This window comes from Otolemur garnettii, unplaced genomic scaffold (genome assembly GCF_000181295.1).
Source record: "Otolemur garnettii isolate 467f Iridium unplaced genomic scaffold, OtoGar3 scaffold00038, whole genome shotgun sequence".
NCBI classification, from domain to species: Eukaryota; Metazoa; Chordata; class Mammalia; order Primates; family Galagidae; genus Otolemur; species Otolemur garnettii.
The window spans coordinates 8,308,507-8,322,864 of record NW_003852433.1 but is presented as its reverse complement, the minus strand read 5'-3'; the positions used below and the strand labels follow the sequence as shown (position 1 = coordinate 8,322,864).

General features: G+C 49.6%; 1 protein-coding gene across 3 annotated transcripts in view; it reads right to left on the bottom strand.

Moving 5' to 3' along the window:
• Positions 1 to 3,808: 3,808 nt before the first annotated feature.
• The window catches only part of MSI1 (musashi RNA binding protein 1), a 24,285-nt gene continuing 13,735 nt past the window's right edge, over positions 3,809 to 14,358 (bottom strand). Inside the window, exons 9-14 of one of the 3 annotated variants that reach the window (XM_003789920.2) lie at positions 13,353 to 13,433; positions 11,792 to 11,848; positions 9,040 to 9,108; positions 8,065 to 8,252; positions 7,549 to 7,610; positions 3,809 to 5,486 (exon numbers count right to left, since the gene is read on the bottom strand). In XM_003789920.2, the coding sequence (XP_003789968.1) occupies positions 7,569 to 7,610; positions 8,065 to 8,252; positions 9,040 to 9,108; positions 11,792 to 11,848; positions 13,353 to 13,433 (437 nt within the window). In that variant the 3' untranslated portion in view covers positions 3,809 to 5,486; positions 7,549 to 7,568. Of the gene's footprint in view, positions 5,487 to 7,548; positions 7,611 to 8,064; positions 8,317 to 9,039; positions 9,109 to 11,791; positions 11,849 to 13,352; positions 13,434 to 14,358 lie in introns of those variants that run through there. The other 2 variants (XM_012805226.2, XM_023513304.1) reach the window with 2 other exon arrangements.

Genomic DNA, 14,358 nt, shown 5'->3' with positions numbered 1-14,358 from the left:
CGCCACAACGCCTGGCTATTTTTTGGTTGCAGCCGTCATTGTTGTTTGGCGGGTCCGGGCTGGGGATTCGAACCCGCCACCTTAGGTGTACCTGGCTGGTGCCTTAGCCAGTTGAGCTATAGGCGCCGAGCCATTATAAGTATTTTTAAAGAGCCTTTTTTTTTTTTTTTTAAGAGACAGTGTCCCTATCTGTCACCCCAACTATAGTGCAGTGATGTGACCAAACTCCTGGCCTCAACCCTGGAGGCGCTGGAATTACAGGTGTGCATCACCATACCCAGCTAATTTTTATTTTTTGTAGAGAAGGAGTCTCATTCTTGCTCAGGCTGGTTTTGAGCTCCTGACCTCAAGCAATCCTCCGGCCTGGTGTTTCAAAGTGCTAGGATTATAGATATAAGCCACCATGCCTCGAAGCATTGTTGAGCTTTCTTTTTTTGTTGAGACAAAGAGTTTTACTTTGTTACCCTTGGTGTAGTGCCATAGCATCACAGCTCACAGCAACCTCAAACTCTTGGGCTCAAGCAATTCTCTTGCCTCAGCCTCCCTAGTAGCTGGGACTACAGGCGCCAAGTCATTGTTGAACTTTTCATGTTGCAAATCTGAAATTCTGTGCCCATTAAACAACTCTATTTCCCCTTCCTTGGTCCCTGGTAACCCATTTTACTTTCTTTCCTTTTTTTTTTTTTTGAGATAGAGTCTCACTATGTTGTCCTCAGTAGAGCGCTGTAGCGTCACAGCTCACAGCAACCTCAAACTCTTGGGCTTAAGTGATTCTCTTGCCTCAGCCTCCCAAGTAGCTGGAACTACAGGGACCAGTCACAATGCCCAGCTATTTTTTTCTTGTAGTTATCATTGTTGTTTAGCAGGCCCAGGCCAGGTTTGAACCCACCAGCCCCAGTGTAGGTGGCCAGCGCACTAACCACTGAGCATGGGCACCGAGGCCCCATTCCACATTGTTTCTGGAAGTTCAACTACACTAGGCACTTCATATAAAGGGAATTATACAATATTTCATCCACAGGCTTATTTCATATAAACCAATGTCCTCAATCTTCATCCATGTTGTGGCATGTGACAGGATTTCTTTCCTTTTTTTTTTTGAGACAGAGTCTTACTTTTGTCACCCTTGGTAGAGTCCCATGGCATCATAGCTCACAGCAACCTCTAACTCTAGGGCTCAGACAATTTTCTACCCTCAGCCTCCTGAGTAGCTGGGACTATGGGCACCTGCCACAAGGCTTAGCTATTTTTATAGATGGGGGTCTTGCTCTGGTTCAGGCTGGTCTCGAACCTGTGAACTCAGGCAATCCACCTGCCTTGGCTTCCCACAGTGCTAGAATTACAGGCATGAGCCACTGCACCTGGCCTGGATTTCTTTCCTTTCTGAGGCTGAATAATATTCTATTGTATAGATATACCACATTTTATTTATCCTTTTACCCATTCTTTTGGGTTGTTTGTACCTTTTGGCTATTGTGAATATTGCTGCTACACTAGTACACTAGTGTACAAATACCTGTTCAGACTCTTGCTTTCAATTCCTTTCGGTATATACTACCTAGGAGTAGAATGGCTGGATCATATGGTAATTTTTTATTTAACTTTTTGAGGAACTGTCAAAACATCTCCATAGCAGGTACACCATTTTATTCCCCCCAGCAATGCACAAGGGTTTCAACTTTTCTACATCCTCAACATGTTATTTTCCATTTTTTAGGTTTTATATATATATAGTAGCCTTCCTAATGGGTGTGAAGTGGTATCTTATTGTCAATGCTAAGCTCTGAGACTAGTGGGGAAGTTGGAGATGAAAGCTGCGTCAAGCGGAAAGTAAAGCCAGTTCCCAGAAGTAAAACAGGAGAGGGCAAGGGCAGTGAAGGATTTAAAAATATAGCACTCTGACATATTGACTAAGTTAAAGGCACTTGAAAAACAGCAGGAACAAGATCACTCCGACCTCCATGCTGTTGCTTTAAAGCAGAAGATGAAATTCCCCCGTGAAAGACACCCTCCCTATACCAGAAGAAAAAGCAACACCCTAATCTTCAAGGACAAGAAGTCAAACCAAGATAATTCTGTACAGACCTTGTTAAAATAACTCTCATCTTTTAAGCCTCTCCACTTTAGTTGCTTTTTCACAACTTACTATTCTTTGTCCAATTAACTCTATAGTAACTGACTCGAACTGCTGCTTCTTTGGGTTTTCATTTATTTATTTATTTATTTTGAGACAGAGCCTCAAGCTGTCCCCCTGGGTAGAGTGCCGTGGCATTACAGCTCACAGCAACCTCCAACTCCTGGGCTCAAAGTGATTCTCTTGCCTCAGCCTCCTGAGTAGCTGGAACTACAGGTGCCCACAACACCCGGCTATTTTTTTGGTTGCAGCCGTCATTGTTGTTTGGTGGGTCCGGGCTGGGGATTCGAACCCGCCACCTTAGGTGTACGTGGCTGGCGCCTTAGCCGGTTGAGCTATAGGCGCCGAGCCTATTTTTTCTTTTTTATTTTTTTAAATTTATTTTTTTTGGCCAGGGCTGGGTTTGAACCCGCCACCTCCGGCATATGGGGCTGGCGCCCTACCCTTTTGAGCCACAGGTGCTGCCCCTAAATTTTTTTTTTTAGAGACAAATTCTCACTTTGTTATCCTCAGTAGAGTCCATAACATCACAGCTCACAGCAACCTCCAACCTCCAACTCCTGGGCTTAGGTGATTCTTTTGCCTCGGCCTCCCGAGTAGCTGGAACTACAGGTGCCCACAACACCCGGCTATTTTGTTGTTGTTGTTGTTGCAGTTTGGCCAGGGCTGGGTTCAAACACACCACACTTGGTATATGGGGCCGGCGCCCTACTCAGTGAGCCACAGGCGCCACCCGAGATTTCATTTCTTTATGAAGCTTCCTGTGCCCATGTAAAACTTGTGTTAAATACATTTCTAGGCTTTTCTAGGGGCTAGGTGTGGTGGCTCATGCCTGTAATCCCAGAGTTTTGGGAGGCTGAGGCAGGATTGCTTGAGCCCAGGAGTTCAAGGTTACAGAGAATTATGATTGTAGCTCTGCACTCCAGCCTGTGTGACAGTGAGACCCTGTCTCTAAAAACAAATGAATAAATGTATATCCTTTTCTCCTGTTTATTCAGTTTATGTAGTCCCAGCAAGGTGGCTCATGCCTGTGATCCTAGCACCTTGGGAGGCCAAGATGGGCAGATTGCTTGAGCTCAGGAGTTTGAGACCAGCCTGAGCGAGAACAAGACCCCATCTTTAAAAATAACCAGGTGTAGGGCAGCGCCTATACCTCAGTGGGTAGGACACCAGCCACAAACACCAAGGCTGGCGGGTTTGAACTGGCCAGTGCCAGCTAAAACAACAATGGCAACTACAACAAAAAAAATAGCCAGGTGTTGTGGCAGGTGCCTGTAGTCCCAGCTACTTGGGAGGCTGAGGCAAGAGAATCACTTAAGCCCAAGAGTTTGAGGTTGCTGTGAGCTGTGATGCCATAGCACTCTCCCCAGGGCAACAGCTTGAGACTCTATCTCAAAAAAAAAAAAAAAACAACAAAAAACCCCAGGTGTTGTGGCAGGTGCCTATAGTCCCACTACTTGGGAGACTGAGACCGGAGAATCACTTAAGGTTGCTGTGAGCCATGATGCATCAGCACTCTACCGGGGGCAACATATTGAGACTCTGTCTCAAAAAAAAATTTTTTTTAGTTTACGTCAACTTAATTCTTCGATCCAGCCAGGACCCTAAGTGGATGGAAAATGAGGGTACCTCAACTTTAAGGCACAGAGACAGAAGACATGCAAAGCCCAGCACCGTTTTCAAATAATTTATTAGGAATTTAAAACTGAAAATAAAACCTGGAAAAAGAAGTTACAGATGTGGAGAGAAGAGACACCGGAGGGCGGTAACTTGCTGGCTTCGAAACACCATGTAACATCTTTAAAAAAAAAAAAAAAATTCCCCAAACCAATCAGAAAACGGAATTCTAGGGACCTGAGCCCATGGATGGGCCCAGCGGGGTAGGGAAGGCTCAGGGAACTAGGAGGAGAGGGAAGCCAAGTCTCTCAGAACTCAGCTCAAATGTGTAGAAAATTAAAAATAAAAACCAATAAAATGCAGCTTCTTTTTTATTAGGAAACATTAAAAAAAAAAAACCAAAAACACAAACAGCCGCGCATCTCAGTAACAAAGATTATTGCTTTGTGTTCTCAGGGCTAATCGGTAAAGCACCTCACACAGACAATTAACTCTCCAAAGGGGGGTTTAATGGGTGAGGAGGAAGGGAGCTTAGGCCCTTAGCCTCAGACCTGGCGAAGAGGGCAGCAGAAAAAGGGGATGACAAGGAGGGCCTCAGCCCTGCCAAGCCAGCCAGGTTACTATCCATGAAGATTTATACTCTGAGCCTCTTTTTTTTCCTTTTGAAGGGGGCTTTGGGGTGAGGGGCTGCTAAGGGGTTCTGGCCATGAGACCATCCTGGTGGGAAACTTCAGTAAGAGAATGTGGGGGTTCCCTGAGAAGCCCTTTACTTTACCAAATTGCCCCTGGATGCCCACTCATGTCAGGGCTGACTCAGCAGAAACCATAGAGGCCCAACCTAGGTAGGGGGCAGGGGGGACCTTTGGAGAGTTAATTCCTTTCCAGCAATGGCTCGGGCAAGCCCTTCTCTTCCTGTGCCCCTTACCCCTTTTATTGGGTTTTCGGGGTGAGCAGGCCCCTGAGGGCCTGAGAGAGCTGGCCTGCCACTGCCACAGCTGAGGCCTGCAAGCTTACAGTAACGGTGTCTGAGGGGACAGAAACAGGGGATAGGGGGAGACCCTCACCCCAGAGGGGTCTCAGAGAGGGTGGGGGCTTCACCTCACAGTATTTACATATGATACAGGACGGGATGGTTCCAGGGGCTCGGCCTGGCCTACCCGCAGCCCTGCCCTCCTGTCCAGGGCTGGAGGGAGGCGGCCAGGGGCCCACACCCACATAGACACTTTGTTCTCAGCTGGTGGGGGGCACCTGGCCCCTTGCCCCCTGCGGCCTGGGGCTTCACATTCACAAACCTAGAAATAGTTTAAAAACGGATTTCTTTAAAAAAAAAAAAAAAGGGAAAGAATAAAAGAAGGGAAAATCAGAATAAAAAAACAGAGGTTGGGATTGTGGCCTATAGCAGGCTCCCTCCGCCCTCTCTCTAACTATGCACAAATACAAAACGGTCCTATAGGGGCGGCAAGGAGGGGGCGCAGGCCCAAGGGGAGGGGTTGGGGGTAGGGGTGGGGGGCAACCGGCTAATCCAAAATAAATAAAAGCGGGCGGAACAGGGGCAGGGGGGACGGAGCACAGGTGGGTGAAAGAGGGGGGAGGTTAGTAGCGGAGCCAGACATCATAGGTGGGGGCAGGCAGTAGCGTCCGAGTCGCTGCAGGGGAGGGGGCGGCGGCTGCGGCTGAGGTGTCCTGCCCCCTTGCTGGCTCACTCGTGGTCCTCAGTCAGCTGCAGGCTGGGGCGCTGGGAACACAGTGGGAGGTTAGGGGTACCCCCCAAACACACATTATCATTTCCAAGTTCCCACCCAGAATAGCTTTGTTCACAGCCTTTGCAGTTTGATCCCTGTATGGATGGCCAGTTCCCTAGATTTTGAATGGCTGCATTTATGTATTTCACATATAAAATATACCTGTCTCTGAGACACCTTCTTTGAACCTCTAATCTAAAACAGCCCCCTCACACATGATCTGGAATGATCTCATTTGTTCACTTGGTTTTCTCATCTGTAGAATGAGAAAGGGCCTTGTCTGTCTTGTTCCCTGGAATAGGGCTCAATAAGTATTTGACTAAATTAGTGAGTGAACAAAATGTCACCGGTTACCAGTTTGTATAGTCCTTCACCGTCTGTATACACACTGTGATGACTGTGGACTCCGTCTGTGTGTCAGCATTATCTTGGTTTGGTTGGGTTTGTGAGACAATGTCTCTCAGTGGCATCTTCATATCTCACTGTAAGCTCAAACTCCTGGGCTCTATCAGTCCTCCTGCCTTGGTTTCCCAAGTCTCTGGGACTACAGGTATGCACTACCATGCCCGACTAATTTTTCTAATTTTTGTAGAGACAGGGACTCGTTCTCTTTCAGGCTAGTCTTAAACTGCTAGCCTCAAGCAATCCTCTCAAAGAGCTAGGATTACAGGTGTGAACCACGTGCCTGGCCAATATTCTGTTTCAATAGCTGCGTAACAGCCCATCACATGCAGATGCTCTAATTTATCTAACTACTCTCCTTTCCATGAGCATCTCAGTTATTTCCAATTTTAAAAATAAATACCTAGGCTCAGCACCCGTAGCACAGTGGTTATGGCACCAGCCACATACACCAAGGGTGGTGGGTTCAAACCTGGCCTGGGCCAGCTAAATAACCGCAACTGCAACTGCAACAACAACAACAAGAACAACAGAAATAGCAAGGCATGGCTCGGCGCCTGTGGCTGAGGTGGCTAAGGCGCCAGCCACTTACACCTAAGGTGGCAGGTTCGAATCCAGCCTGGGCCTGCCAAACAACGACGGCTGCAACCAAAAAACAGCGGGGCATTGTGGTGGGCGCCTGTGATCCCACCTACTTGGGAGACAGAGGCAGGAGACTTGCTTGAGCCCAGGAGTTGGAGGTTGCTATGAGCTGTGATGCCACGGCACTCTACCCAGGGCAACAGCTGGAGGCTCTGTCTCAAAAAAAAATAAAAAAAGCCAGGCATTGCGGCAGGTGCCTGTAGTCTCAGCTACCTGGGAGGCTAAGGCAAGAGAATCACTTGAGCCCAAGAGTTAGAGGTTGCTGTGAGCTATGATGTCATCGCACTTTACTTAGGGCAACATAGTGAGACTCTGTCTCAAGTAAATAAATAAATAAATGCCTAGGGCTTGGCACCTGTAGCTCAGTAGTTAGGGAGCTGCCCACATACATGGGGGCTGGTGGGTTCAAACCGACCCGGGCTTGCTAAACAACAATGACAACTGCAACAAAAAAACCAGCTGGGCATTGTGGCAGAAGCCTGTAGTCCCACCTACTTGGAAGGCTGAGGCAAGAGAATCACTTAAGCCCAAAAGTTGGAGGTTGCTGTGAGCTGTCACGACGCCATGGTACTCTACTGAAGGTGACATAGTGAAACTGTCACCAAAAAAATAATAAATAAATAAGTGCCTACAAGCTGATTTGTTGGGTCAAAGGGTATAAATGTTTGAAATCTAGACAAACATTGCCAGTCTGTTCCTTGGAAAACCTGAGCCAGTGTACCTACCCACTGTTCACTCCACGCCTACACCAATGCTGGGCATTACCAATCTTAAAATATCTTTACCAACCTGATAGGTGGAATGTGATGCCTTACTGCTATTTTAAAATGTAGCAGGTCATTTAAGTTTAAATAAATTTGAAATTTATTGACCACTGCTGGTATAAAGGTCTGTGTTCTCCAGGGACTGTGGGTTCCCAAGGGCAGGGCTGGGGTCTGTGTCCCAGACCAGACCGTCCAAGACCAGCTCCCCAGTTACCACCTCCACTCCCACCCCTCCTCACCTCCTCACCTCCTGCACTGTCCCCTGCTTCAGTGGTACCCATTGGTGAAGGCTGTGGCAATCAAGGGTCCCTGAAAAGAAAGGAATTTGACTCCTAGATTCCTGGGGAAAGTAGAGAAAGCCCAGAGGCTTCTTCTCTCTGCACAGGAAACTCAAGTGAGGCACACATCCCTCTCTCCCTGTCTAAACTGTCCCCACTGCTAGAAGATTCTCTATGGTAGGGCCTGGGAATCTGCAAATAACCCTTACTCAAGCTGGAATCTAACCCCCACGTAGGCACAGATGGCGTGTGTCTCATTTGCATAACCCTAGAGCCCATTAGTGCCTGGCATACAGAGGGTGATGACTAGGGGCCCACTGAATGAATGATAACCCTCAATGTTCCCTCTAAGGTCTCTTTCTTTATCCATCCACCTTTCCTCGCCCTCTTTTTGCCCCTGAAGACATCAAAACCTCTCGCTCTCCCAATATTGGGGTCTTCCAAGGTGGGGTGTGAGATGGAGGCCACCAAGCCTAGCCACTCACCCCAAGACTGTGGCCGAAGCCGGTGCTGGGGGCAGGGCTGGCGGCGCTGATGTAACTGCTGACCCCTGAGTCCTGGTTGGCCGCCCCATAGAGCTCGGCCATGGGGCCAGGGCTGGTGGTCCCCAGGAAGCCCCCTGTGCGGCTGGGAGTCGAACCTGGAGGAGGAGCCATCGTCCAGGGGTGAGAGCCTGGCAACCCAGAAAGAAGAAGGTGAAAGCCCCGGTGCCCACTGCTGCCCCATGGCACCTCCCCCTCAAACCCGTTCTTCTCACCCTGACCTTGACCTCCACATCCCAGCAGGTCCTGGGGGGGCAGTACTTGGATATCTCTCCAAGTCCATCCACTCTGCCATCCTTGCCCAGACTGCCATCATTTCTTGCCTGACCACTTAGTACTACTGTGGCTTGAAAATATCCACTGACTTTCCAATACCTGTCTTCCTTCCTCCTCCTCCCCACACCCCACTTGGCACTTTCCCCATGCTCACGGGCCTCCAAGCCTTTGCACACACTGTTCCCTCAGCCATAAAAACTTTCCTCCTCTGGCAGCACCTATGGCTCAAAGAAGTAGGGCGCCAGCTCCATATGCCGGAGGTGGTAGGTTCAAACCCAGCCCCGGCCAAAAAAAACTGCAAAAAAAATAAACTTTCCTCCTCTCTGCCTTCTCTGGCCTGTCCCAAAAGTCCCAGCTGAGTTTTTCTGGAGTTGACACCCTGTAGCGGAGCAGTGTCAGCCATTAGTATTATTGCTTTTTTAGTACCTGAATCCCCCACAAGCCTGTGGGCTCTGGGAGACAGAGAACCTGCCAGTCTCCTTCCTGGCTGGCCAGCCAGTGCCAGCTCAATGCCCTCATACAGTAGGTGATCAGTCAAAGGAGTCCCGCTGCACAGGGTGGGTGGTGGCACCTCCCTTCCCCTTTGGACTTCTCTGCTCCCTACTACCCCTTCCCTTGCTTCCCGCACCCTAGAAGCCTCACCTGTTCCTCGAACCACAGCTGCTGCTGCTGCCGCTGCCGCCATCGGTCCATAAGCAGTGAGAGGAATGGCTGAAAGAAAAAGTATAGGCATGTCAGTGTGGTGCAGAGGAGCAGAGGTGGGTGCAGGAGGCCTCTACCTTCTAGGCAGAGCCTCTTCAGCCAGACCCTGCCTCAGAGGGGTCAGTGCAGCCTCAGGGTCCAGGCGGAAAGAGCTGCCTTGGGCTGCCATCGTGTCCTGACTTATGGAATGGATGGGAAAAGGTAGGAGAGAACATAAGCAGCTCAGCCTCCGCTTCTGTCCTGGACTCAAGGGTCACATTTAGACAACCCCAAACTCAACGGAGAGTGGGGGCAGGGCACCTAACCCAAGCTGTGTTGCTAGAAGCTGCCCCCTTTTCCAGAGTGCCTTTAGCAGAACATGGGTCACCAAGCTCAGAGGTGCTTAGGAGTTGATGCCCCTGTTCCCAGCCCCAGCAGACTGTGGCTGGTGACGGACACGGGGACAGTAAGCCAGGCCTACTGCCTCGAGGTGAGGTACAACTCAGGTACTAGAGCTCCCTGCAGGGGTCACACTGAGGCTGAGTGCCTCACCCCCTTTTCCCAAGAGCACTCCTCAGGGCCTTCCCAGGCACCTTGCCGGAAGCGACCACTCCCTACCCCAAGTTCCCTTGGCCTCTTTCTGTCGTGCCCTCCCCATACACAGGCATCTTGCTATGCCCTTGTTTCTTGTCTGCCCTCTCTTCCACAATGCCCAGCACCTCACAGCAGGTATTTCACTGAAGGAGTAGCGGGGACCTCTGCTTAAATAACTGGGTGAGGTGTGGGGCTAGAAGGAGGCTGGGGCTTGAGCCTGGAGCTCCTGGGGCTTAGAAGTGAACATCCCCTATGTCTCAGCTCTGGCCTTTGCAGCCCTGGTGAGGAGTGAAGGTCTCCCATCCCAAGAGGTGCCCCTTGAGGTTATGGTGGTGACCCTGGCCCTGACTTGGAACAAGACCTGGAGGTACGGACCCCATGCAAGGCCTCTGGACATCCTGTACTCTGAGGAGTCTTTCCTAAGATATCCACACAGTTGGAGTCTTCTCACTGAAGATATAACCTCCTCTAAGAAGCCCTCCCTAACTATCCTCACTACAGCAGCCCCCTGCCCCCAACCCTAATGCCTTAGCACACCTCTCTGCTTTGTATTCCTGACAGAATTTCTCACTCTCTGAAAATACCTTATTTACTTGTTACTATCACCCTCCTCTAGAATATCAGCTTCAGGAAGGCAGGGACCTTGTCTGTCTCATTCACTGTTATATCCCCAGTGCCTGGAATGGCACCTGACATAATATTTATTGACATGCATGAAAGAAACACCCACATCCCCTTTTCTGCAAGGCAAGAGAAAAGTTCAGGCCCCAGACATCCAAGAATTCCTGAGCCTTGAACCCACTCCCCCACCTGCCAAGATGTATATTAGGGGGGGCATTTCTTCCCTCAAGTCTTCCTTCCCCTCAAGTTTTTTAAGGGCAGGGATGGGTTCTGAGGTCTGGTTTTCGGTCCACTGAAACATTTCCACAGAGCAAAGTCAGGGAGCCAACCCCAAGTGCCCTGTGCACCACACTGTAAAGGTTACTTATTTGATTAAAAGTATTTGTTTCCCTCTATAGACTGCAACCTCTTAGGAGCAGGGCCTGCCTCTGTCTTGTCCCTGCTCTGCCCCCAGGGCCTGGCAGAGTATCTCATGCACAGTAGGTCCTCAACACATAGTTCTTAAAAGAGGAACAAGGACCCCCTGGCAGCCCCCTACCCCTGCAACTGCTGGTCAAACTCTTCATCCACTCAGGGAATAGCCTCTATCACCTCCATCTCCAGGGTTCTCTTCCTTCACTTCATTTATCTTCCCATCCCCTCATTTTGGGAGAACCCTGAGCACCCAGGGTTTAGATCTCATCTAAAGCAGCGTCCATGCTCACATCCTTCACACACGGCCAGGTTGGGGGAGAGTCTGGGGGTAGGATGAGAGGGAAGCAGGTTGGACAGAGAAACCCCTTGCAGCCCACCCCATGTGCTCATGGCCCCGTGGGCTCAGGGCCAGCTCTGTAGCTGAGCCCACTGGCTCAAGTGAAGCCACCAGACAGAGAAACAGCCCCACTGACCCAGCACCTTCATCCCACTTTCCCAGAAATTGCCAATGGGCAGTCCCAGGACTGAATTAAGCTCTGGGATATGTTTCATTTGGCCCACAGGGTTTTAAAAATTTTGAGTTTTTTGCTGATATTTCAAAATAATTGAAAATTTCCTATGAAGCAAAGCTGGGTTTCTGGCTTCTCTGGAAAAACGAGAGCTGAGAGTACTGAATGTGCATCTCCTCCCGGCAGGAGCCGGCTGGCACGGAGTGTAGGCATGCCGGCTCTGGTCTGTACAAGTCCCCACCTGGCCCACTTTGCAATGAGTTTGAGACCCTGGCTTGTTCACCACTGGATCCCAGAGCCTCATGGTGCCTGGCACACAGGAGGTGCTAGATAAATATTTGCCAAATGGATGAATGAGTGACTTTGCCTCCATCTGCTTGCCTTGGCCCTATGCCCCACCCTTAAGGGCCATGTAGCTACCCAGACTGGCCAGTGCCCAGGCACAGTCTGCTGTGCCCCCACACACAGGGCTGGTGGGCAGGAGAAAAAGGTCCCCCTAGCTTTCCCCCTGAAGGTCCCTGGGCCCCTTAGTCTCCTGTGTGGCCTATGAGGTATACGAAATCCGAGCGACTGACCTGTAAGCTCGGGGAGGACTGGGGCGCTCGGGAGAGGGGTCCGCTCTACACGGAATTCTAAAATGAAACGTAAAACAGCTTAAGAATAAGCAGGGGAGGCCCCTTGGACATGGCCCAGGGAGGACAAATACACCCACAGGGACACTGGGTGAGGGGACAGGCCATGCACAGGACCCAAGAGCTGGGGATGGGGAGAGCATGGTTCTCAATAGGCAGGGGAAGGGAAGAAGACAGAGAAACAGAGAGAGAGAAAAGAGTTGCCACCTATACCATGGGGCAGTGTTAAAAGTACAATTCTGAGTGTTTCTTAAAGGCTTGAGCTCCCACCAAAACCTCTCCCAGAATCCTCCCCTTCTTTTTTGTTTTTTTGATGAAGAAGCTGCCTAATGAAAAGCAATGGCCCTAGAATAGGTCAGGCTTGGGTTCAGGTCCCAACTCTGCCACTTCCTATTTGAGTCATCTTAGCAACTCATGAGCCTATTTTCTCATCTACCTGTACAAGATGGGAGATAAACATCCCTCCCCCATGAGATTATTGGGAGGATTAAATAACATAATGTATATGAAGGATTCCAAGTTAAATGCCCCAGGGACAGAAGATGCACGTGTTTACAGACCCTCCACATAAATTAAGACCACAAATAATTAAAGGCCTCACAAAAGTTTGGTAGTTGATATTTCAAAGAAAACAACATTAAGTCTGGGCGTGTTGGCTCATGCCTATAATCCTAGCACTCCAGGAGTCAGGGGCAGGTGGATTGCTTGAGCTCAGGAGTTTGAGACCAGCCTGAGTAAGAGGGAGGCCCCATCTCTATAGAAAAATTAGCTGGTGTTGGGGTGGGCGCCTGTAGTCTCAGCTACTCAGGAGGCTGAGGCAAGAGAAACTCTTGAGCATGAGAGTTTGAGGTTGCTGTGAGCTGTGACTCCACGGCACTCTACCCAGGGCAACAGAGTAAGATTCTGTCTCAAAAAAAACAGAAACAAAAATAAGAAAATAACATTGAATACTCATCATGGGAAAGTCCAGAACTTCAATGGGCTTCCTAACACTTATTTTAAGGTCTAGTGTTATTTTTCAGTTGAATTACAAAAGAGGGTGGGGATCGTAATGCTTTTAAATTGTTTTCTAGTATTTAAGGTGTCAGTACAAGCACCTTGTCTGGCCTGGAAAGAGCTCAGAATAGCACCCAGTCATTGTAAGTGTGTCCAGGAAGACACACCAATGTTGGCCTTCAGGGAGGGCCCCACCACAAGCCCAGGGCCCTCTGGTGGAAGTAGCAACCCTGGAGATGGGTGGGATGGAAAGAAAGGCAGAAAGAGAATAGCCTGGGAGAGAATGGTGCCATGCAGGGCCATACTGGGAGCTCCTACTCCCAGCTTCTGGGGAGGGGTTGAGGAGGGAATGGGTGGGGAGACACCCTCCTTCTTCAAACACGCCCTTCCTTCCAAGCCTCCAGCAGGCAGACTCCCAGCCATGCACCCCCAGATACCACCCCAAGGAATCAGACTGCCCAGGAACTGGGGACATGCTGGCAGTAGAGGGATACCAAGCAGGACTTACCTGGGAACTGGTAGGTATAGCCAGGTGCGAGGCCTGTGTAACTCCGGCTGGCATAGGTTGTGGCTTGGAAACCCGGGTAGCCTGATAGGGTAAGGGAGCATTGTCAGATGCCCCACCCACAACTCAGGCCCTGCTCAGTGGGGGAAAGATCTGAGCTACTCTTTTCCCTGCACCATCTCCTATCATGAATAACAGTAGCACCTTCCAAATACATTCTGCATTCCAAGACCCACGCTGGGCACATTGCACACTTTACTATCTCATTAAACCTCATAAGTACCCTAAGAGGTAGGTACTTTTAGGAGCCCCATTTTACTGACACTATAAATAAGTGATGCTTATTGGCTGTGAATAATCCAACCCCCTTACCAAAGCCCTCTGTGCTCTGGCTCCTGTTCACTCCTGTCCTCAACTCCTGCACTCTGCTTCTCTCCACCTACTCCAGCCACATTGGCTTCCTGATGTTTCTCAACTTTGCCAAGCTCATTCCCACCCAATAGACTCTGCACATGGGATTGCCACTGCCTAGAACACACTTCTCCAGATTAATGCACACCTGAGTCCCTCTCATTGTGCACTATTCCAAGACATCCTCCCAAGGGAGTCCAACTTTCCATCAGTTACAATCTCTATCATGTCACCCTGGTTGTTCCTTTCTTAACACTGATGATCATTATCTGAACTGATCTCATGATTTAAGCACTGATTTTCTGACTTCCTAAAGAAAAAAAATCATGTAGTTAGTAATAACAGTGCAACTGAGATTCAAATACAGATCTGACTGGCTCCAAGCCTTTAACCGCTAATTCTACTATTAGTTACAGGAATTCTTTCTTTCTTTCTCTTACCCTTTAAATGGGGGTAGAACTAGCTCATGAGGCTCGGCGCCTATAGCTCAACCGGCTAAGGCGCCAGCCACGTACACGTAAGGTGGCGGGTTCGAATCCCCAGCCCGGACCCGCCAAACAACGACGGCTGCAACCAAAAAATAGCCGGGCGTTGTGGC